This window comes from Ptychodera flava (genome assembly GCF_041260155.1).
Source record: "Ptychodera flava strain L36383 chromosome 3 unlocalized genomic scaffold, AS_Pfla_20210202 Scaffold_26__1_contigs__length_13983176_pilon, whole genome shotgun sequence".
In the NCBI taxonomy this organism is placed as follows: Eukaryota; Metazoa; Hemichordata; class Enteropneusta; family Ptychoderidae; genus Ptychodera; species Ptychodera flava.
Genome location: NW_027248280.1, coordinates 7,483,729 through 7,507,838, shown reverse-complemented (window position 1 = coordinate 7,507,838; position 24,110 = coordinate 7,483,729). Strand labels below are relative to the sequence as shown.

General features: G+C 38.6%; 1 protein-coding gene across 2 annotated transcripts; it reads right to left on the bottom strand.

The window, feature by feature from the left end:
* Nucleotides 1-240: 240 nt before the first annotated feature.
* Nucleotides 241-20,984, bottom strand: LOC139125905 (uncharacterized). 2 transcript variants are annotated; one of them, XM_070691987.1, is made up of 6 exons: nt 20,897-20,984; nt 7,141-7,443; nt 3,385-3,480; nt 3,095-3,156; nt 912-993; nt 241-613 (listed from the first exon to the last, which is right to left on the bottom strand). In XM_070691987.1, exons 1-6 carry the CDS (start codon nt 20,967-20,969, stop codon nt 282-284), a joined length of 948 nt encoding a protein of 315 aa, XP_070548088.1. In that variant the 5' UTR covers nt 20,970-20,984; the 3' UTR covers nt 241-281. The 2 variants fall into 2 exon arrangements, with proteins under 2 accessions (XP_070548088.1, XP_070548089.1); XM_070691988.1 differs by lacking the exon at nt 20,897-20,984 and adding an exon at nt 12,686-13,457.
* Between the last annotated feature and the right edge of the window lie 3,126 nt (nt 20,985-24,110).

Below are 24,110 nucleotides of genomic sequence, written 5' to 3'. Positions count from 1 at the left end.
TTTTGTTGTTACGTGTCATTTCCTTCATTGCCATAGCGCTCTCGCACAAATCACTTAAACGATACTTATTTTCAAAAACTATTCAAATCGAAGTACAAATCTAACCAAGAACCCACATACGTTCAAAATATGACTTCTTAACAATTGTTCATTCATAATTATTGTTCATAAATAGGACTGGAATAAACACACCATACATTTGGCTGGTGCAAAGGCCTGCCAAACACGCCATCAACAAAGTAATATGTTAAACGACTCTCTCGACGCTAAACTTAGTTGTTTTATAAAATACCACGTACCAATCTACTGCCTGTTACGTTTTCTCCAACATGAGGAATAACATGCTCTGCTTTTGGGATTTCGAATCCATTGTAAGGGTCAACCATTACAATGGTATCGCATAAGTTCTGAAAAGAGTTCTTTTCAACATTCAGATCAAGAGAAGAAGTTTGAAGAGCAACAGCGCTACGGCCACTGGTCAACCTCGTAAGTATGAGCATTCCAAGGCGTTCGACCATCGTCAATAGTGTTTTGGTAAATCGTCGCAGATCTACGGTTTCGATATCATTCGAGAAAATGTCATCTATTATTACTTGTGTGTCGTTGAGTATTCCTGTGAAACACATAAGACAATGCATTAACAATAACACAATGCTTGTGAAGAGCCAATTTAGGTTACTGATATCATTCAAATAAATGGTACAAAGGATAATATAAATCCAAATTTTCTTTGAGAAAAACAGTTTTAGTGTTTAAACAATACAGTTCACTGTATTATTATTGCAGGATAGAAAATAAACTTCTGAAAAAAGAGACTGTAAGGTGATCGGAAAATAAATTTCCGACTGTCAGTTTTGCCATACAACAAAAGCAACAACATAAAAACAACAAAAAATCAAAGGCAAGCGAACCTTTAGTCAGTGTGATGATCTCGGTCAGCGTTAAGTTTTCCTTCATGGCTTGCAGAATGTAACCGTCAATGTTATCAATTCTCTGGATTCAGAAAAAACAAGTAGTGGAAGTGTCAGCAATTCGAAGGTTATGGTGTAAAATAACGTTTGCTGGGAACAATAGTGATTTCGATGATTATGATGCTCACATACGTAATATAACAGTCGAGCCGGTGATCATGATTAGTCGGAAATCAGTGAAAAGATAAATTCAAAGATACAAGTGCCATACTTAAGTTAAAAGGCCAATAACATCGATTATGGAAGAATATACGAACGACAGTATAGTCAGTAGTTTTGTATTACCTCAGCAATAAACATGACTTAAATACCCGATCTCCTTTTTTAAGCATGATACAGTGAATTTCATAATAGCATGGAATTACAACGTGCTAGGGTGATCAGAAAACCGTTTCTGGCGATAGAAAATAACTCCAACTGCATCCATTGAAAACGTTCTTCTTTGAAAGATTTTGCAACAATTTAACCCAATACGACGTCCACTGTTCTCACTCACAGGACACGTTGAGTGTAGGAAACACCAAACGTTGTACCGACCCGTACACACTGTACCGAGAAAAAAACTATCATTAGTGTTCTGTGCGGTTTCATCGACGGGAAATGTGATAAAGGCAATACAAGAATGTTCAAACAGTCAGTGTATGGGTGAGTTTTTCGATTGAAGCGCGGCAACACTGACGGATGTTGAGTGTGACACAATGAACGTCGTATTGGGTTCAATTGTTGCAAACTTTGTCGAAGTAGAACGTTTATAGTGAATGCAGGTGGCGTCATTTTCTATCGCCAGAAACGTTTTCCTTATCACGCAAGTACGTTCTAATTCCAAGCTATTTTGAAATTGACTGTAATATATAATACAGTGTTATTTTTCAAATACTAATGTGAATGCCAGTGTTATTATTTTAATGCATGTAAACACACAGACACACACACAGACACACAAACAGACACATATGTGGAAGTCAGCAACTTGGATATCAATATCTCACATTCCTGGCCACTGGGAGTGTGGGATCGACGGTGTGGGAAAATTGATCCCAACTAAGAAATCGTCCCATAGTCTGCAGTATATATTACACAAGCTCTGATAGGATGATAAACAGGATGTTCCAGGCGCAAAATATTATCCAATGGCAGGATGAGTAACACTGACAGGAACTTCAAAGTAGGTCAGAGTACGGTGGAAGACGACAGCATTGTTACGATTTTGGATTATGTTGTACGTCGTTGGTGACAGACTCACAAAAGACGGCCGAATTTTCCAAATAACATAGGTAACTTGCAACATATAGCAATTTTTTCCTGTAGGACATCTCGTCCGTAGCAAAAGTTGAAGTATCGGCAGTGGAACTCTCCATGGAGTTTGCGTTAGTTACACAGAATATCATACTAAGTAGAACAGTCTCTGACACAATGTTTCCAATGTGAATTGAACGCAATTTGTGGTCATGCGAGAAAAAGAATCTCACACGCCGAGGACTTTGGATCAGATTTCTCACACTCGTTGGCGATATTTTGTCTGTCACTCGCCTGCGGCTTGTGTGAGATAAAATACCCAAAACTAGTGTGAGAGATCATCATGCTATCTAGAAAACCGTACACCTGGTCAAAAGAAGTTCAGAGAAGAAGTTTGATGTAAAAAATGGAAGCTTTGATCGAGCCGATATATGCGAACTGCTGGGCACTTCATACTTAATACCCTATCGATATCACATAAATACAACAATGGAGATTAAATTGGTGTGAATTTACTCGAAATGTTATTGCAATGTGACTCAAAAATGGACAAGATTTCTTATCCAAGCATACAAATACTACCAAAAGCACTACAAGCTAAGTACATTATTCAACAGAAACATGATAAAGATAAGCTACAGTAGCAGGAGCAATATAAAACAAATCATAGACAACCATATAAATAAATAAATAAATAAATAAATAAATAAATAAATAAATAAATAAATATATATATATATATATATATATTATACAATGGTGCTCAAATTATTAATTTGCTATATTGTACAAGAACATGGCAGAAGCTCTCTAAATTACTACGTTCTGTATGTAACGGAGTTTCATCCTATACAAAACTAGTGAGATATTTATTTAATCATAATTACCTCTGATATTGTCAAGGATTCAGTTACCATACTTGAAGATAACATATCGATCGTCTTGTCATCTTTTTCACCACCCAGAAAGGCAAAATAAAATTTTAAAGTTTAATATAAAATTCCAATATCTGGAACAAGCAGATCTCTGTTACAGTAAGATTACTACTCAGAAATGAGCTGTTTCGCAGCTACAGCAGTCAAATTACAAAACTTGATAGGTTTTCAAGGATTAAGTGTAACGAAATATGTAATAGAATACAAAGATAAAGAATGAACAAGAAAATGTACACACTTACTGTAAGTTGAACTTTCTGAGCTTCTTGTTGAAGGCTCTATTGTACTTAGTTCTGTAGGCGTAGACACAATTCGTGTCGTCGGTCTCGACACTGTAACTGCAAAAATACAAGATTAAATGAAATGTAAGGCGTCACATTGAATTATTCCAAAATACATACTCAAGAATATGTAAAGTGCACTTCATGTTGATACAGCAATGTAAAGAAAAATGTTGTAACTTTCTGTTGCAAAATAAATATGAATTATATTTTATGACTTATATTTTATTTTTTAGGTTATTCATAAAATGACGGAATTTATGTACTCTTATATCGTATAGCAGAGGTATTGTCCGAGGCGTAGGGCGCCGCGTGTAACAGCCAAAGGAAATAATGTACGAGGACACCTTTTCAGCGGAATAATACAATAAAGATTTGATTTATGTTTTCAGAAAACCCTGTCGTACACGACGTAAAGGATTTTATGAAGGCTAGGATCGCATTCAGCACGAATACACAGAGGACAGACTGGAAATTCAATGCACGCTGCAAAGGACGCAAAGGAAAAAGCAGTTCATCAGGATTGTCTGATATATATATATATATATATATATATATATATATATATATATATATATATATATATATATATATATATATATATAATTTATGGCAAAACGCGTCCAACAGTTATTCCTTTTAGTTACTACAGGCCTAGGTAAGAAATATTAGCAAAGCGTACGGTCCATATCGTCAGGATGGAATTCTAGATAGCTAAGCTACGAAGTCCCACCTATGAGATGTAAAACACAGATAGTTGATGACAAAAGCTAGGTTGTCAAGACGCAATTTTGACGATTTTTCCCGTCATACAGGGCGTTTCAACATGGCGGCCTAGGATAACGTCGATGCGAAGGCAGCAGTCGTGGTAAGTTTTTACCGTTATTTTTAGTTTTGAAGTGAGAAATCGTGAAAAATGTATCGCCTTCCGGCTCAAATATCATGGAAAATGCCCTCGTTAAGTATTTTAGTCGAACGTTTGGTATTTTTAGAGAAGATAGATGTTAATTGCGGACTGCTGTGGGTCTACCAGCAGATCTGTGCGATTTTGCAAATACTAATAGGAAATAGAGCAAACTTTGCATGAGTACCATTTAATAAGCTAGACCCTGCACATACGGTAATCTCAAAGATCAGATGGTAGAAGTCGCATGTTGTATACGACCAAGTCAACGAGTTGAGATCTTAAATTGAACTGCACTGCACCATACCGTGTACCATACTTGTACTGATACGCACGTGGTTTCTATGGATATCGCACAGATCTGCTTAGCATCGACGTTATCCTAGGCCGCCATGTTGAAACGCCCTGTATGACGGGAAAAATCGTCAAAATGCGTCTTGACAACCTAGCTTTTGTCATCAACTATCTGTGTTTTACATCTCATAGGTGGGACTTCGTAGCTTAGCTATCTAGAATTCCATCCTGACGATATGGACCGTACGCTTTGCTAATATTTCTTACCTAGGCCTGTACTAAGAAATGAAAACAAAACATCTGTGATGTAGACCAATGACGGATAAGAAATACGAATTACCCCTGTTCTACGTCATAAACCGGAACTGTTTTCTTGCATGGTACCGTTCATACATGCAGGTCGCAACATAGAGCGATTTGTCGTGATCGATGCCGTGCCAGCCCTCATGACATTTTCACAAAAAGGTGACCCGATAAATCCAGATATGGAAACATAGAAGGCATATTTGTCCAACGAAATTTTGAGTCGCTAAAACTATAACTTTTCCCGAGAATTGAATGGGTATACTGTCGATCGTTTTATTTTGGCTCAGTAACGTCGCGGCTCCAGTCGAGTCGTAAGGCTCAATGTTAACGTCGTACCTGGTGATCCCGGTTGGCGATAAACCCGAAAGTTAAACCTCAACGTAAGTTCAACTGAATAAATTAGTACAGTATTAGCTTCGGCAGAGCAACATAGGAGGCACAAGCATAAAGTCATTCAACTAACAACGATAAATTTCCTTCATCACACAAACAATTCCGTAAATTCTCGCTCGGAATCAAAGCTGCAGCGCGGCGCAAGGCCTAGCGAAGACATAAGCTGTCGAGCTCTCTCTGCACTGGAGTGCAACGCTGTGGAATCCGATGTACTTCGAAAGTTGACTCAGACAACACTCAAAACAGAGTTTCCGCCGAGTAAGAAAATAACTATGAATTCACGGGCGAGATATGTCTCACTGCAAACATCAAAGTCCGTAAGACGAAAACATTGACGGATTGACGAGTTGACACCAGCAGAGACGAGTGACATGACAGCAGCGTTGTGGGCACAAACATGCAATGAGGTACACTCTGTGTGTCATCGAACGGAATCTTTCGCACTCGCCACGGTAGTAAACTTGCGTGATATTTTGAAAAGCCACGGAATCTCTGAGAATGCAAATTACTTGTAAATATTCTAAATAACTCTGAATACTATGGCTATCCGTCGTTTGCACGGGGAAAGCTATGTCCGCCGATGGCCGATAGCCGACTTGCCTTGGCATCGTTACAGCGCGAGACAATGATTGACACGTTCACGTGACTGAATCCGTACGTCTGGTTGGTGGAGATACCATTCGCTGTATCAAAATTTCAGCTTGATTGGATTTATGAATGAAGGTATCTCCTTGGTGACGGGCCGCTTTCCTCATTAAATGAAAGTAATGCGCGTAAGAAAAACACAAATCACGACGAAATTCATGCAATTCGTTACTTCATAAAATACAGTTACGCAACGCATCGATATCGCGATTAGACATCGAACTTGAAGAATTTTACTTAAAAAAAACGCTCAAAAAACTTTTAAAAATTGTGTTTTGTTACATAGTCTCCGCTGCTTACAGAAACTCTTCATTTGTTGGTTCGCCAAGCTGCACTAGACTAAAATTTAACAATCAAAATAAATCTGAAGCTATAGACTTGTTCGACATTATGGCGCGTTCAGCTCTCACGTTGGCGTTCGAAATCTGCGCGAGCTTAAAAATGTTACGTGGCGCGCAGGTCTTCTTGTTGAGAATATAAACCCCGGCTTCAGCCAATCAGATTGCCGGATTCCAGCTAAGCATATTATAATAAAATTAAGATCTACGTCAAAGGAAAAATAAGAAGACTGTTCATTTGATAAATATATAATCCCATGGTATTTTTCTCTGTTGGACGTCATCGTATACTCGTTTTTCCGCGGAGATACACAACTTCTGGCCTTCGCAAAAACACTCGCATACGACGGCGTCAAATAGAGAAAAATACCATTAAATTATACTATCTATCTATCTATCTATCTATCTATCTATCTATCTATCTATCTATCTATCTATCTATATATATATATATATATATATATATATATATATATATATATATATATATATATATATATATATATATATATATATATATATATATTATATATATATATATATATATATATATATATATATATATATATATATATATATATATATATATATATATATATATATATATATATATATATATATATATATATATATATATATATATGGTAATAACGAGTGCTTCGGTGTATTCGGCTGCAGTCCTTTCACGAGCGATGCGAGTGAAAGGACAGCCGAATACACAGCAGCACGCTCTTCGCTCGTGAAAGGACTGCCGCCGAATACACCGCAGCACTCGTGCAAGTACCGCCAGTACGACGTGCTTGCACTCACAGGTCATGGGGTTCTCAGCTGACATACATCCAACGCTTGCCCGGTAAGGCAGACAATTATAGGAATAATTCAAATACTTGTATGTGCCTGGGCAAGGATCGCGCCCAAACTCGTCATTCGATGCCCTTAAACTACATGTTTCCAATCCATCACATTTTTGCACAACTTTATCCAAAACGTTATCAGTTTCTCCGCAATCAGTGGCACGTATATGTGGGTGATGGCAGATGGAACGCTGTGTCCGCCCATAAGTTGCTGTTGTAACTTTGATCATTCCTTGATTGCATGTTAAGTTCACCATTTCATTTTCACACACAACACAGGATGTATCTGTTATTAAGAAAAAATAAACATGTATAAAACACACGAGTTATACGTACATGATGTAAGTGACTGGTATTTTAGAGAGGGTGATGGAGTTTGACTTGCTGCCTTTTCCCCTACAATGCTATTCTTCCATACTCAACACGTACACGCAAAATGATGATTAGGACGATTCGTTGCCTCATTGCTTTGAGTATAATATACATTGTAGCGCTGTCTGACGTTTCTAATACTTTTAACTTAGCACACGTGAGATTTGAGGTTTCCTACAGCACCTAGAACCCAATACCAAGATCTAAATCGACAATTCTAACGATTTAATTTCAGTTTTGGATGACTACGTAGAGTAATACAACTAGCACCAAGGGGGAAAAGAGTTGCTTAACTCATTAAGGTAAACAGATAGTGATTTATCTCTGACAGTTCATTGACAAAAACTGAAATAAAGGTCACCCTACTTCGTTCATTTCTAATGATGATAATGACAACCCCAAAAGCATTTCCTAGCCATCGGACAAAAACTATCGACTCATTGCACATGGATGTGATTAGTTTAGGGAATATTCAGTGAATATCACAGAAACAGACAACTAAAGCAGTTTGCTGTAACATATTGACTATGGGCAAAGTGGAAACACAAGCTAAGTGTATCACAACGAGACAAACTCAAATATACAATTTCCACAAGAAATAACCCTTGTTGGTTGACACCACAAGGAACTTTTAAATATATGTATCAAACCACAAACCATCTGTACATTAAAACTCGGTGATATTCCAATGTTGGCGGAAGCTTCGATTTTCATGATATGGTCAACTCGGTAAAAAGGATGAGCCACTTATCTTTGGATACAGTAATCAAAAACGAGTTGGTGCAATAGCGATAGAGAAAGACCTTTGAAGAAAGACTTATTTAATCTTCAAGCCAAAACAATCTATGCCACTCATACAACCCTTACAAGTAGGTGCTAAATGCTGCAAGACTCTTATGAGCTCAAATGTCCGCTCTTGAGAAACCGAAAGCTCATATCGGCACCATTAATAATCTCCGATCATTATTAATCCACTGTCAGCGACGCGGAGCTTATCAAATAGTCTAATTTTCCGTCGTCGTCCGTCGTCGTCGTCGTCCGTCCGTCCCACGTCAGTCCTTCGTCCGTCAACAGTTGCCTTCTCCTCTAAAACCAACCATTGCCCTCTTCTATGTAACCGTAAGTCTGATTGCTTTGAAATTTGATATGCAGTTCACTCTGGGTAAACTCACTTAAGTTTGTTCAAATTGCGGTGAAAGTTGCATATATATGTTATTTTTGGGCTTTTTTCCTGTTTTTGTTAAAAAAAAATTTTCTGAAACCGCATGTCCGATTGCTTTGTAATTTTATATACATATAATACGTAGGGTGACTTCAGTTAAATTTATTCAAATTAAGGTGAAATTCGCATATTTGTATTTTCAAGGCAATTTTCGTCATTTCTGGTCAAGAAATCTTTAAAAATCTTCTACAAAACTACAGGTCACAGAGAGAGAGAGAGAGAGAGAGAGAGAGAGAGAGAGAGAGAGAGAGAGAGAGAAGAGAGAGAGAGAGAGAGAGAGAGAGAGAGAGAGAGAGTTACAGAGAGCTGTCAAATTCCATGCCAGAAATGCCGTTAACAATAAAAGGATATACGAGTGTTGCTTGTTTCATGAACAAACATAACTGCCTGGCATGAAAATGATTAATTTAGAATTTTAAATATTCACTATCAAGATCACTCTCATGCTGTGACAAAGTCGACTTTTTACCCACAATCCATTTCAATGTCCTGCATTTCCGCCTTAGCGGCAAACAAAAGATATTTGCCGTAGCGAGAATGTATGCTCGTATGAAAGGACGCATTTAGGTCATCTCGTATAAACCAGGTATCACAGTTTCTCTTTGTTTAACAGTTACGCAGAAAGAGGAGGAAAACATGATAATAAAGTCACCGTACTTTCCTCTAAATCTATAAATACAGGTTATACTGTATCAACGTGTAATTACCTATTTTACAAGAGCTAAAACGGACATTTCAACAAGCTTTGAGGCGTAATGTTCAGATAGCAGCAAAAATCAACGTATCAAAGTGTATGTCCCGCATAAATTCAAAGTTAATTTTGCTTAAAATGAGCCATGCTATATGATTTTGCCACCCCTACTTTATCAAATAAATGCATCACCCCATGAAACGACGCGGTTAAATATTATTAAAATGCAATATGTTGTGCGACTTTGAAGTCAGCTGCCATTCGGGTCGTTTCGGAATTCGCGGGCATTGCCACCGGAAATGACGTAACTATAGAATGTACGAGTGAGTGTGATCACCTCGGCCATAGCGAATGCTTACCGCTGTGGTTTCAACATGGTGAGAAGTTACGCCTTTGGTGGCTGAAGTAACAGCAGCCATTGTCAGTTTATTGCATTTTAGGATGATGTATTAGCCGCATTTGACAAAATTACAAGAAAGGGGTGCACATTTTCGAGTGCCGTGACTTAGAATAAACACGGTTCGGAAGCCAGATGTACGGTAAGATAGACTTTAATTCCTGGAGTTACTACATCGATTATGTAATCGCAATGCCGTACCAGTACGACCATTGTCACCAGAAAGCTTCGCGTGTATCATCATCAACTGTGGACAAGAGCGAGAACAGCAGCAAGACTGCGACAGAATGCCCAAAACATGTCAAGGATGCGGGGGCCGCGGAGAAGTATGGCCGTGTTTACACCCCCCCCCAAGACTGATCGCCGATTCAGATGCTTTACGAAAGTGATTGTAAATAAATAAATGAATACAAGTACAAGATCTCTTGCATGTGTGACTCTATAATTAGTAACGTTAGGAGATATCTAATTTTATATTCCTAAAAAGTTTACGTAGTGATTGACTGACTCTTTGCGAGACTGAACGATAGGTTGTGTATAATACAGCACGGCGCTGCCAGTAACAGTGACACAACGTGTAGCATGCAAAGAAGTTTATACTGTTGACGAAGCAGTCGCGTTGTCGTCATCTGTTCCCTTCTGCTCGACTAAGTCTCCCCTAAAATATTTTAGCTTCTTTGAGAATTTCGCAGTCATGAAACAATGAACACTGTGCTTTATATCGCTGACACTTAATCAAGAAAAAAAAACTGCGGAAGCGTAGCTGATCACTCCGTCACAGAAATGGCCGGCTGAGCTGCCCGGCCTCGGGTGCCAGTGTGCCCGATATTTACATCATGTCAATTTTAATTTATCTCTTCCCGAGAATTTGGCTAGACATGTCTTTACGGTCACATATTTTTAAAAGTGCCAATGTTCATGTGAGGTTTTATAACGCCAAACTGAAGATTTTGCGGCGAGAATACTACCTTGGTGTTTATGCTAACATGACCCTCAGCCTGTTCCACTTCCAGCTGTTGATAGGAAAGATGTGTGTTATGAACGGTGGACAATTTTCAACTTGATCTCTACTACATTTATCTACAAGCGTCATGGTGTAATTCAAATTTTTATATACAGATTTTGAACGAGGCAATTTGTGTTGAGAAGTAATAATAAGGTGGGATGGCAACTCCAGACTTATATTTATATTTGTTAGCTTGCGGTTGTGTGTACGCTAGTGCACTGGTGTGTTTGACTGTGGTCATGGTGGGCTTGTCACTGACGCGACGGTCAACAAGAGTTCCGCTCTTGTTCTCGTTTAGGTTAAGGTTCCGACTGTTAAAATTTGCAGGCCTGTAAATTCTGAACAGCTTTGTCATATCTTCTGTGACGATGATATTCTCAGTTGCACTGCTTTCACTCATGAAATTATCACTATCTCCATAGTCAATACACGAAGTCACCATCACCCATTTTATTAGTGACGTCACAGCTACTTGCGCCAAAACGGGGCGAGCTCGGCAATTTTCGGAAAATGTCGCCATGATGGAAATCGAAAAGTGCAACTTTTCCCGTGTTTTCGTCGAAATAACATAATAGAACCGTCTAAAAACCGCTCAAATAAGCTTCAGTTTGTGTGTAAATGTTTGTTTTATTAATACCAATTTCATTGACAACCAGAACTATAGTATATGCCTCAAGTCAAACGAAAACGTCTCAAAATGTGGCAGGACTCACACTTTAAACAAATGATTAACAACATTTGGATTATTCCCAGTATAGTGCAAACGTTTACAATATTGTTATTAGAATTGCCTTATTATAATGTATTTGACTTGCGCTAAGCCCAATCAATTGTGTCACATTCTGTCGTCTGCGATCCTAACGCGTCTTTTGTATCCTTCCTGACATGGGTCCTACTAATTACTGCCCGTGACTGCCCGTAGCTGCCCGAGGACTGCCCGAGGAGCAAGTAGGCCAAATTTCGCCCATTTTCACACTAAGCCAATAGGTTGAACTTATATTATGCCCAGCCAACAAAAAATATCATTCATTTGGTGTTTTCTGTAGCGGTTTTAGAACCCGAAAGACGCCGGGCTTTCAACGAGAAAGACGTCCCCAACTTGATTGAGAGATCATACCATTCAGTGCAAGGGGTGGTAGGCTGTCAGGCTGTACACGCTTGGCGAGGTTATTGTGCCACCTTTCAGACTGAATGGTATGATCTCACTATCAAGCTGGCGACGCCCTGCAAGACCGACGTCTTCCGTGTTACAAAACTGCCGGAGAAAACATCAGGTTAACGCCAAATCAATGATATTTTTGGTTGGCTGGGCATGATTTAAACTGAACCTTTTGGCTTAGTGTTAAAATGGGCGAAATTTGGCCCACTTTTTCCTCGGGCAGTTCTCGGGCAGTCCTCAGGCAGCTACGGGCAGTCACGGGCAGTAATTAGTAGGACAGTCGACCCACCACCATCAATGGGTGGTCCCCAGGGCTGGATTTCCCTTCAACGACGATCGTTAAATGTTAGATCACGCTTTCGTCCTTTTTTAGTCAAAACAAATTGGGGAGAAAACAATTCAGAACAATGCTTATGCAATTCGCCCTTTACAGCAAGAGCTCTATGTCACTCATTGTACTCTTATCTTGTGTATAGAAACCTGGAGCGGGGGTTATTGGTATTTACCATGCTCGTGTGTCATTTGTCACACTTGCGTTCTCATGTATTACAGAAGTTTCGAAAGGAAAAATTATAGGATGCTTCTGCTACAGATTTATACACTCGCACATATTTCAAATCACAAATGTTAACATCGTCCCGCTAGTCAGCTGTTGTTAAAATATGACATTTTAAAACTTACCTTCGCCAGAAGACTTGCATGTTGAGTTATTCATGAAAGGTTTACTTTTCTTGTTTACCCACACACTTAATCGTTTGAAATCTGGGGAACGGCTATTACATCAGGTTGACAACCACCACAAGTGGGCAGCGAATTCAGAGCTAGCTCCATGCTCTTTGTAAGACAGTTTCGATTCCGATTAAAGCAAGACAAATTTGTTGGTTTTACTAATTTCCCTAAAATTACAACACTGGCATTCATCAAACAGGGAAAACTATGTAGACCTAGCAAAGCCGTGTGTAATGACATTCGAAGGATAATGAGCATGCAATTACCAGGTTATTCCCAAATGCTTGCCCTATACCATGGAGGTACTAGCTCCCCTCCTGGATCCATGACTAACCATGGAGGTAGAAGACAACTTTTTACCTCCTTGGACTGACGTACGCGTGACCTAAAAATAAAGTCGCGGAGGTTACTGTTAAAGTAATTTTCTGCCACGGTATCAATTAACCGATCGCGATGGTCAGCTATTAGCCCTACGGCCGGTATGAGTCAAGAGTGCTCGGCTATGACTACGCCGTAGCCGTATTATAGCCCTGCCACGCAGAGCGGAGTAGCGCGTGTGTAGTCGCCTAAGAAGTAGCCGAGTCCCTTCTTTTATCGTACACGTGGTCTTTGGTCCTTGCAAACTTTGTAGCCACCTAAGTCTGTGTATGGTGATTTGTGTTCGTCGACAGTGTTTCCCTCTATTGTGGTGCAGGGTAACATAGTGAACGGAACATGTACACAAAGGTCCACACAGCATTGTACGTATGGTCACAGAGAAACATAGAGAGATTCGAAACGGGTATTGTTTAAGGCGTGAAGCGGTTACGTAACCCATCCATGTTCGCCTCGCCTCAGGTTGCTCTCGCCTCTCTTTTCGGAAGAGTGCCGACCATGCATCCTTCGGAAATTTTCGAATTTTCGCCAATTTTTAAGCGAAAGTATGTTTGGCAAAATTGTGTTGTTGTTTTCGTGTGGTGCTGAGCAGAATTGACGTGCTGGCGAAAACGGGAGTGTTTTGAGCTTCAGGAAAGTGAGTTTTACCGTTTTAAATATTCCTGTCATATTTTTATGAATATATAATGAATGTGTTTGAACCAAATTTGAAAGTCTTTTATCGATACTGTCTGGTTTTACTCAATGGTTTACGGTCAGTCATACCGTCGTTTACAAGTGCGTCAAGGAAGGACATGTTTATGAAACTGCTGGCATGTTATGCTTTGATTGGCGTGAAGCAGTGTTTCTGGCTAGAGAGCTCACAAAGTAATTATGGTTGCTACGCGACTGGCAGAACGATGCCATCTCGTCGTATTTTTTTGCATAATCTCGTGTAATTATCAACAACAAACAAAGACTCTAAAATGTTCAACACCTTTGAAGCCCATTTTAATATGAAAAGCCAATAGTCTACCGAGACGACCATGGAACAAAAGGCATGCAAGCGTTGCGACTCTTCCTATGATTCTCTGAGGTATGGTGCATCAGAAAAACATGAATTGTTTTTCGCTTTACAGAGGGACTAAATGCATACAATTAGCACCTAGTTAAAGGTTTAGAGAACAAAAACTGACCCTGAATCATTTCCTCTAGTATTACCAATCTATGTAGGCACAGACCTTGTCCGTGATGTAGGGGACATCACAGTTTTATACTCCGTGGATCCACTATGTGGATTGGTGGGACATCATGGAATTTAGTTTCTACCACGAGATTTTGACCAGTTCACGACATATATGCACGAGCGGTAGCGAGTGCATATATGTCGTGAACTGGTCACAATCGAGTGGTATACCGTCGCTGGGTGTGATTTATTGCTATTATATCATAAGAGTATATTGAAATTCTAGTGCGGAACGTCATAAGCGGATTTACGTTTAAGCTGAGAGCTTGCGCGAATACCAGCCGTGGTATATCGCCAATATACCACGGTTCTTTTTTCGTCTCGACCAATCAGATCACAGTATTTGCACTATCAATAAACTGGTATGATATAATACATGTCACAAAATTTCTGCATTGTTGACTGTCTTGTAGCGTCTGATCTAAATCCATCCCTATATTAGAACCCACTGTGAAGGAACTCGGCATGGCGTCTCAAACGAAGCTTTTTAGTAGTGTAACAGCATTTTGTAGTTTAGAACATACAGTAGAGGGGGACACAAGCAATTACATTTACAAAGCCTTCTACCCTAGTGATGCACATGTTGAAACTTACGAAAGGATTCCTCCAACTTCTGTGTACATGGAAATTTTGATTGAACTAATTCCACTCTGAAGTTGCAATTTATAAACATACTGAAATCTCTATAATTTATAACTCTGTTTATTGCATGCCTATATCGAACGTTGCGCGCTGCAAAGGATCCAATGGTAACTCCTCGATGACCTCGCTGGCCGCATAGTCATCATTGGACTGAAATTGAACCGGAACTAGTTTTTGATGTAAAAATGTTGAAGTTTCATGTTTTGGAAAGGAAATCCGATTTTTTGGAAAATTTTGCCGAAAAAATACAAAAAATGTCGACAAAGTCAAAGTGTTGAGGATTCATACAATATTATGTAACTAGAGCCTTTTTGATGGTGGCATCTTATGTCGTTCGAATTCGGTCGTCATTTTAAGTATCTTTGTGGATGGTTTTACTTCAAGCTATTTTCAAGTGTCGACCATGTAAAACGTAGTTTGGAAATGAAATTTGACGATCACTTGCATTATGAGGACTACTTATTTTTTGCCCCAACATCTTTGTACCAACATGATTCCCCTGTGAAGTCGCCTGACCTTTTACAAAAGAATGACATTGCTAATATTCTTGCGCCTTTGTTATGCAAAGTCGCTAGTAGCAGTGGTGAAGCGGTAGCAGAAGAGTAACGGAACTGAGACCTGTTTGGAGTGTGATTCCTCCACAGTCTAGCCAGAAACGTGCATGCCCGTAGAGGCGTACTGGTCTTTTGGTAGCTCCATTGCATGGATGACCCATAACAGCCTCGTTCAATTGAATGATAATAGTGCACTTATGTTAAAGATTTCGGATTCGAAAACGGTTTAAATCTGCTACGTCTCGTTATAAACGTATTTAGTACTAGCTATGGTAAAATAAAATCTTGTATTTCTTTTCCCGTCGTAAATATTGAAGCAGTGGTTCTCGCATTGGTTGAACGAGCTGGAATATGTTCGCCATGCATGACGGGACTATTCGTCAGATTGACATCCGGTTGTACATGGTTGGTGCATGCAGCTACTTCAAAGCGTACACTCTGAATCAGCGGCAGCGGTAATTCCCGCCGTAGGAATGGAACATGGATCACCTGAAGAGATGCATTCCTATAATACAGTACGAGTGCGACCCTGTAGCAAAGCCCGTAGACTTGAGAACCTTCCGACTTCTGGGTGTTTGGTGAGAACAAATGTATGTTCAGCCGAAGAAAACATTCAGAGCGGAGCACATAGTAAAAAGAAGTGATACAATAAAGGAGACGTAGAACAAATGATTCATCTAATTGTTTTTATTGAGACCTAAAACGCCGAGTTGCCAGTGAAGTAGTGACATCTATTCAACAGGCATTCATCAGGTGTCAATCATGTCTTCGACACGCGACTTAAAGTAATGTCACAGACTACCGCCAGTAGCATTTTCACAAACATTGTGATCTTTTGTTCTACTTGATCGGTAGTTTATTTTCTCTCTGGGGAGTCACAAGCCATTAATTCGGTAACGCGGAAATTTTCCGCGTTCAGATACATTTGTGCCGGCCAATCCCCTCATGATTGTATATGCCGTACTAAGGCTCGTTGGAGCTCCACTCCAGGGAGCTTGCCAGTCTAAACGCATCATCTATAGAGCTAAAGTTACAAGCCATGCCAATGATGCGAAATATTACATCTACCTAATTGACATCACATTTAAAATACGTTACGCGAATGATGTCAGATGTTTCCCAAACAAGATGTATGCTTACAGTACAGAATTATCAAAGTGTGTCTGGCACTTGAAATCAAAGGACAAACCATCGAGGATATCGCCGTCAATATTAATCCTATCAAAAGCAAGCAGTTACTCTAAGGGGCCGTGGATAATTAAAACATGTGCACGGCGAACGGAACTAAGTGCGTTTGTCCTCAACCCCCTCCCCTAAACGAAAGTTTGGAAGTGCGAAAGTCTACCCAAGCCTCATTCTATATCTGCATCCAATAAACGGTGATTACGTCGCTATGAAATCATGCATACGCTACCGACCGACCTCCTATACCCCCCTCTAAAATCAATCTCTGTTCAGTGCCAACTCAACAATGACGCAACCGATAGACTGAAATGAAACTGTATACAAAATAATTGTTACGTTATTTTATTCGTGCACTGATTCACATGCTGGTGTAGCGCCACTGCCGTAATGGCCTGGTACACACCAAACAATGTAGCAATATTTTGCGATACAGAAAAAGGTGTAGCGAGATGTCGCGATAGGAAAACTAGTGGATTTTTTGCGCACGGTAATCAAAATACAGCCAAACCCCCTCCCCCTATACATAGAAGTTGCGTTTACCGTGCGCGTGTTTTAATTATCAACGGCCCCCTAATGTGTCCACAAAACGCAATCTATGTCGAGCAGATAAGTTATTCCTAACCAATGTAGATAGGTCAAACCTGTTAAACAAGTGTTCTGAGTTGGTGTGCTAGTGTCGATACGAAACGAAATCTTACTTGTCAAATTTCCATTCAACCACAGAGAAATATAGAGTCGTAACGGGTATTGTTTAAGGCGTGAAGCGGTTACGTAACCCATCCATGTTCGCCTCGCCTGAGGTTGCTCTCGCCTCTCTTTTCCGAAGAGTGCCGACCATGCATCCCTCGGTAATTTTCGGATTTTCGCCAATTGTTAAGCGAAACTATGTTCGGCAAAGTTTGTGTTGTTGTTGTCGTATGGTGCTGAGCAGAATTGACGTGCTGGCGAAAACGGGAGTGTTTTGAGCTTCAGGAAAGTGAGTTTTACCGTTTAAAAATTCCCCTCATATTGTTATGAATATATAATGAGTGTGTTTGAACCAAATTTGAAAGTATTTTATCGATACTGTCTGGTTTTACTCAATGGTTTACGGTCAGTCATACCGTCTTTTACACGTGCGTCAAGGAAGGACATGTTTATGGAACTGCTGGCGTGTTATGTTTTGATTGGCGTGAAGCAGTGTTTCTGGCCTGAGAGCTCACAAAGTAACTATGGTTGCTACGCGACTGGCAGTACGATGCCATCTCGTCGTATTTTTTTGCATAATCGCGTGTAATTATCAACAACAAACAAAGCCTCCAAAAAGTTTAACACCTTTGAAGCTCATTTTAATATGGAAAACCAATAGTCTACCGAGACGACCATGGAACAAAAGGTATGCAAGCGTTGCGACTCTCTCTATGTTTCTCTGTGATCCAACCAACCACAGCCAATGGTTTGACCGAACTGTAGCGGAATCTCAGGGTGTAGATAGTGTTGTGAAAACTCATCAAGTTGGCTCTGAGTAGCTGAATTTGTACATATTCATGTACTTAGTGTAACTTCTAGGTGCCTGAATTTGGACTCTTTTCTAGTGACTTGCAAAAAATTTGCTTGCTCATCTGAATAATGCATGAGTCTAAAATCATTTCTAATTTTTAGCTATCTTATTCTAAATGTAGACTGATATTACGGAAAAGATGATTTATCTTAATACAAGAAACAAACTGGACAACTTTCTATGAGATTGAACTCCTGGAATTCCTTTCCTCAAAATATTTAACTCTGCTAATTTTCTAGATGTCAACTGTAGATTTTGGTCTGTGTCGATCATGACAGTTTCTACATTGTATAGTTATTTCCAAGTCAATTAAAATTGTTGCTGTATCAACTATTGTCAAATGATTAACTTCGCTGCCCTTAACTGCTGACCTGTGATTTGATGCCAAAACTTAACTGACTTCTCAACACTAACTGTTTACATGTCTGTAAGGACTTTACGAATTTCCGTCCAACCATTGACCACAAATGGTTTGATTTAACTTGATAATTATTATTATATTAACATGCCTTGTACTTCGCATTTTAATTGGTCGAGCTGAACCACCTGACTGACTATAAATACATAGTAATGGTTCGTTAACATGCCCGTGAACATGAATAATAATATTGACAACTCACAGTATCGTAAACATCGTAACTTTACAGCTAAAATGTAAATTGTGATTTGTACAAAGATCACAATCAATCATCATAAAATAAAATGGAACACTTGTGGGCCAAGTTTAGACACAAAAGATCTCCGGATTTGCAAAACGTTTACAGCGCGCGTGGCAGTGCGCCGCGTTTTGCACTACTCACTGACGAAAACGCTGAGCTGGCGTACAGCACGCCACTGTTCAGTGGATACAACATTTGTGTAATACAAGTTTCTGGGGCGACATTGACTTTCGCGTGGAGAATTTTCGTAAATTTTGACGGTTTTCTTGGGTTCAGTGATAAAATAAGGGAACTAACAGACTTCGCCCTGATCATTAGCGTTTATTTATGGGCGCGGGCGAGAGGAAAGCCAAAATTAAAGAGCTTTGCAAGCCTCGCCCGTTCATTTTTGGCTTTCCTCTCGCCCTTGCCTCTAAAAAAACGTTAATGGTCAGGGCGTCGCTCATTATTTGTATAGTATATGATATTCTGAAGCAAGTTTCAAACTGTGAAACCTCCCTATATGACGATCACTTGACGTAATAGGTACTTCATGTGTTCCAATTTTATTATGTATGCTGAGCAATAATCCTGCATAGATCACTGTACCTTTCTTTTTGTCTGTCTGTCCGTCTGTCATTTTGTCTGCCTGTCTCTCAATTGATTCTGAGGAGAAAACTTGTTCCGATATCGAATACGTTAACGATGACATTAAGTTTTAAACCATGATCTCGGTGATTTTCAGGGTTTTTCCCTTGTGCTATCCACTTGTGACTCACACAGTTTTGTTGCAGCAGCAACCTCACAATATTTTACCTGTAAATTTTGAAACAGTGAAGGGGAACTGGACATTCTTGTAACCGCGTTTGCTGATGATAAAATTGGCATTGATAATCTCTGTATTAGCCCCTTCAGTATTCAGCAATTTATGGGTGATATAATAAGTGTTAGGAAATAGTTTCATATGCATCAGGTACGTCCGATATAGTAAGCAGCATGAAGCAATCAGAGAAAGTGCTAGCGAAAGAAAACTATTTTCGTCATCGCTGTTGTTTGCGGAGTAGCAATGATATCATACTGCCAACTTACCCGCGATGTAAAAGGTCAAATATCCCTCAATTTCCAGGCAATATATTTGTAATTTTGAGCATTAACGTTCGGAGCAGAAACTTATTGTGTATGGCCTTCATACTGATATTTATAGAAACAAGGTGCATGTATTTTTGCAGCGGTTGTTTTTAGTATCGACTGTGTCTTTTATTCCTTTCCATATGACTAAGTATTGAGCTTGTAATCGGAACATTAAAAACAATAGATCTGTTCCGTGTTGATGGATTGGCTAAAATTGTGAAAAGCTGATTCTGAATTGCCATATCTTAATTACCGTGTCTCAGAATTCCAATAAAGATGTTAAAACTGAATGTTTTCTATAATTGTAGACAAAGCCCCCAAAATAGGAAAGACTATTTTGCATTAGGATGTCTAACGGACTGTCGTTAGCAAGAGCGTGTAGCTCCCGACCAATTTTATCATGTAACTTTTTTGCTGTTGAAAAAAGCTATTTTGCTTATCACCCGTTACACTTCAGTAATTCTTGATTGCTTGGTCACGTCATTGCGTTGATATCACCAATTATGCAAGAAAACAATAGTTTTCCCGATTCTAGAATATTTTTAGGTGAAGGCACATTTCTTTTCCTTGTGATGATCATCGCGAGATTCTCTCAGTATGCTGCCTGCACATAATGGTTTACGAACTACGTAGTAATAATAGTGAAAGCAATCTATTTGTATCCGACAAGATTATCGATCATTATAAATTTTGGCGAGAAATTTCGCGAAAAATGCACACGAAATTAGATTTTGTTTGAATCTAAACTTGACAAAAATTTTAACACCATTTATATATTTTAAATAAAATCAAATGACTTTTACATGTTTTACTCTTAATGAACGTTTACTTTGTTGCTCGTACGACGTCATCGATTTTCTCTATCACACTTACCTGTCTGGGCCCATAAAATACTCTTGAAAATGATTCCAAGACACAGAAGTCTGAACAGCAAGGACAGAGCCATCCTTCAGCAGTGTTGCATCGTTTATGTATATCGTTCCTTTATACAGGAAACTTAATTCGTTGAACATTACACACGCCGTTGCTACTAGCGATGGCAAACAAACACCCACTCACCTAATTTTTCCATTTGTAAATTTTATTGCCTTCTTCATCTTTATATTGTCAGGTCACCTTGCTTGTGTGCAAATATTGCCAAATTCAACATGTCTGAAGTTTAAGTTGAAGACGTCAGTATATAAGAAATTTCGTGTATTATTTTTGAATGTGACCAGAGTGGAACATATTTTGCCTTATTTTTAGTGCAGAGTTGTAAAAATTAAATGACATCTTGCTGTCCTTTGGCTGCGTCACATGCCCTTCCATCAATCTAACTGGCAGGGATAGCTGTACGTACATCGGTGAATATTTAATTTCTTCTGGGGAATCGAAGTAATTGCGGGTTGTATAATTTGCAATTACCTTAATTGTTACTTTATATCGCAAATTAGAATTTTGCAACGTGTCATCGGATTGCAGTCGGCTTGAATGAACACACTTTAGTGAAATAGCTACAAATTTTGAAAAGAAACCAATATACTTGTGATCGATCATTTGTTCATAGTTTGACTGAAATGATACAGAAATCCTTTGTGGGAATATTTCAATGGACAGTGAGGTAAGCGTCTTGATGTCAAACAAAGCTATCTGACTAGTAGTTTTTCGAGAATCAAATTTTCTAACTAAAAATGACATAAATTGCCCCCTAATATATAAAATTTCAGATTTCATCGTAATTTCAATATATCATATTAAAAATATTCCTTTGGAACCTTTATACCAAATATCAAATCTGCTAGTCATGCTGTTTTGGAGAAATACATTTTTTGACCAAAAATGACAAAAATTGCCGTTAGACACAAATATGCAAATTTCACCACGATTCGAACAAATCTAACTGAAGTCAACCTAGGAAAATCGCATATAAAATTTCAAAATAATCGGACATGTGGTTTAAGAGAAGAATATTTTTTTCCAAAAACAGCAAAAAATGCCGAAAAAATAAAAATATTTCACCACGATTTGAACAAACTTCAGTGAGGTCACCCCAAGTGAGCTGCATACGAAATTTCAAAGCCATCGAACTCGTGGTTTCAGAGGAGAAGGCACTCGTTGACCAACGACGGACGGACGTACGACGACGACGGAAAATTAGCCTATTTGCTAAGTTCCGCGTCGCTGACAGCGGAGCTAAAGATATCGGCAAAGATGTCTATAAAAATTCATTGAAACAATCACATATGTATTTATCAGGGACTACAACTGTATGTCTAATTTTCGATTTCTTAATATGAAATGAACTTGACCGGGATAATAATTATAAATCTCTGGTCTTTGTCGAAGATTTCCCGATATGTTTCGAATGGACTTTTCAAAAGACATTTGACAATGTCGATTGATCTCTATTTCCCTCCTGAAAGTAAAATATTGCTAGAGCCGGCAAAAGTTGATTTTATAACAACTTTGATGGGGTTATTGCGTTCTCTTAAAGGTATATTGATTTGACACGCTATGTAATGGTATATTTTGTTTGAATTTAAGAAACGAGAAAAATTTACAACCAATCTGATCTGAGTATAAACTATCGTTGAGTGGTGGATAATGTCTGGTATCACATCTTGAGAAAGCATTACATTTTCGTAGTGTTTTATTTATGCGTGCTGCACTGCTACATCCAGTGTTCCTAAAGCCAGCAAAACACTAAGTTACACATAGTTGTGTCAAATATTTCGAGGAGGTTCAGAATGTACATGCCTACACAGTATCGCGTTATGCTGGTACTGAAATGCTTAGTACATGTCACCTTTTCATTGCATTGCTTCTGAATCAATGACTTGTAACGATGACACTTTCATCTGAATTTAAAGTGTAATGTCTTGTACCGTCGATGGATTGGGCTTACAGGGCTTTACGATTCACAAAGAAGTGGTAGATCATTAATATTATTATTGTGTCGAAAACTGTTTTCTAGACTACTTACAATGCACCTCAATTAAGTGACGATATATCTGCGTTTTAGATCATTCATAGAATCCTATACTTTGTCGTTCAGAATGTACATTCATAGTATTTTGAAGAAAAAATGCTCAATAGCTGGAAATAAATGACTGCCAAACAGTGACAAAAATCGAAAATCAGATGATCAGGTCTATTGTACGAGTTCCATCATAAAGTGTGCGTGATAAAGGTACAATAGAGAAATCTAACTGTACACCCTATCTTGAGCATGAACTATGACCTTTTGTTATGTATGAAATGGAACCTTACTTTAAGTGGTACAGGGAATACCAATGATTGGTGTAGTCTCTAATTGCGGGTATTGATATCTCAGGTATTTGGTTCTCTAATAGCGTTGACAATCCTCATGTTTTCTGGTTTACTATGAAAAGTATATTACGTCCTGCATCATAAAAGTATGGACAAACGTTTGGGGATTTCATTTTTGGCTTTCGTTATTTCATGTACTCATGTTGCAATAGAGCATTGATTTGCTTCAGTCACTTGTAGCGATGGCACTATCATCTGAAATCACATTATAATGTCTTGCACCATCGATGGATTTTGGCTACACCATGGGTCTAACAACTGAAGACAAAATGTGCTGCAATGTAGACCATTGTTTTATTATGCCATCTTTGTATTCCTTTCATAAAGACAAATAAAATGTAGCTGTCTTATTAAATGTTATTGCTTAACTATTGTTGAACAACGATCTTTCCTATTACAATGATAGTAAGTGTCGTGTCATTAAAAAACTTCTCTAACAATGCCTCAAACAGTATATACTAAAAAAATATATGAAAAAATGTTTCAAGTAAGTGCCACTTAAACACGAATGATGTTGTCATACAAATGGAAAGAAAGTCATCTGGCCATTAAATCATAGGGTGATTGGACATTGTGTATAGTTATTACACGTCATATCAAACGTCATGGAATTACTTCACAATGTAATCTAAAATAATACTGTGAAAACAATTGAATGAAACGCTATGCAACATATAAGTATATTATATATATATATATATATATATATATATATATATATATATATATATATATATATATATTGTGTGTGTATTTGTGACACAATTCTTAGTATTGA

Bases quoted from the DNA above. Each gene is read 5' to 3' on its own strand.
- LOC139125905 (XM_070691987.1), bottom strand. From the start codon at position 20,969: ATGGCTCTGTCCTTGCTGTTCAGACTTCTGTGTCTTGGAATCATTTTC. The intron at 3,481-7,140 runs GTATGTCAGCTG...GTATTTTTGCAG, and splicing joins TTACCGGGCAAGCGTTGGAT to TTACAGTGTCGAGACCGACG. The intron at 994-3,094 runs GTAATTATGATT...TTCTGAATCCAG, and splicing joins AATCCTTGACAATATCAGAG to AGAATTGATAACATTGACGG.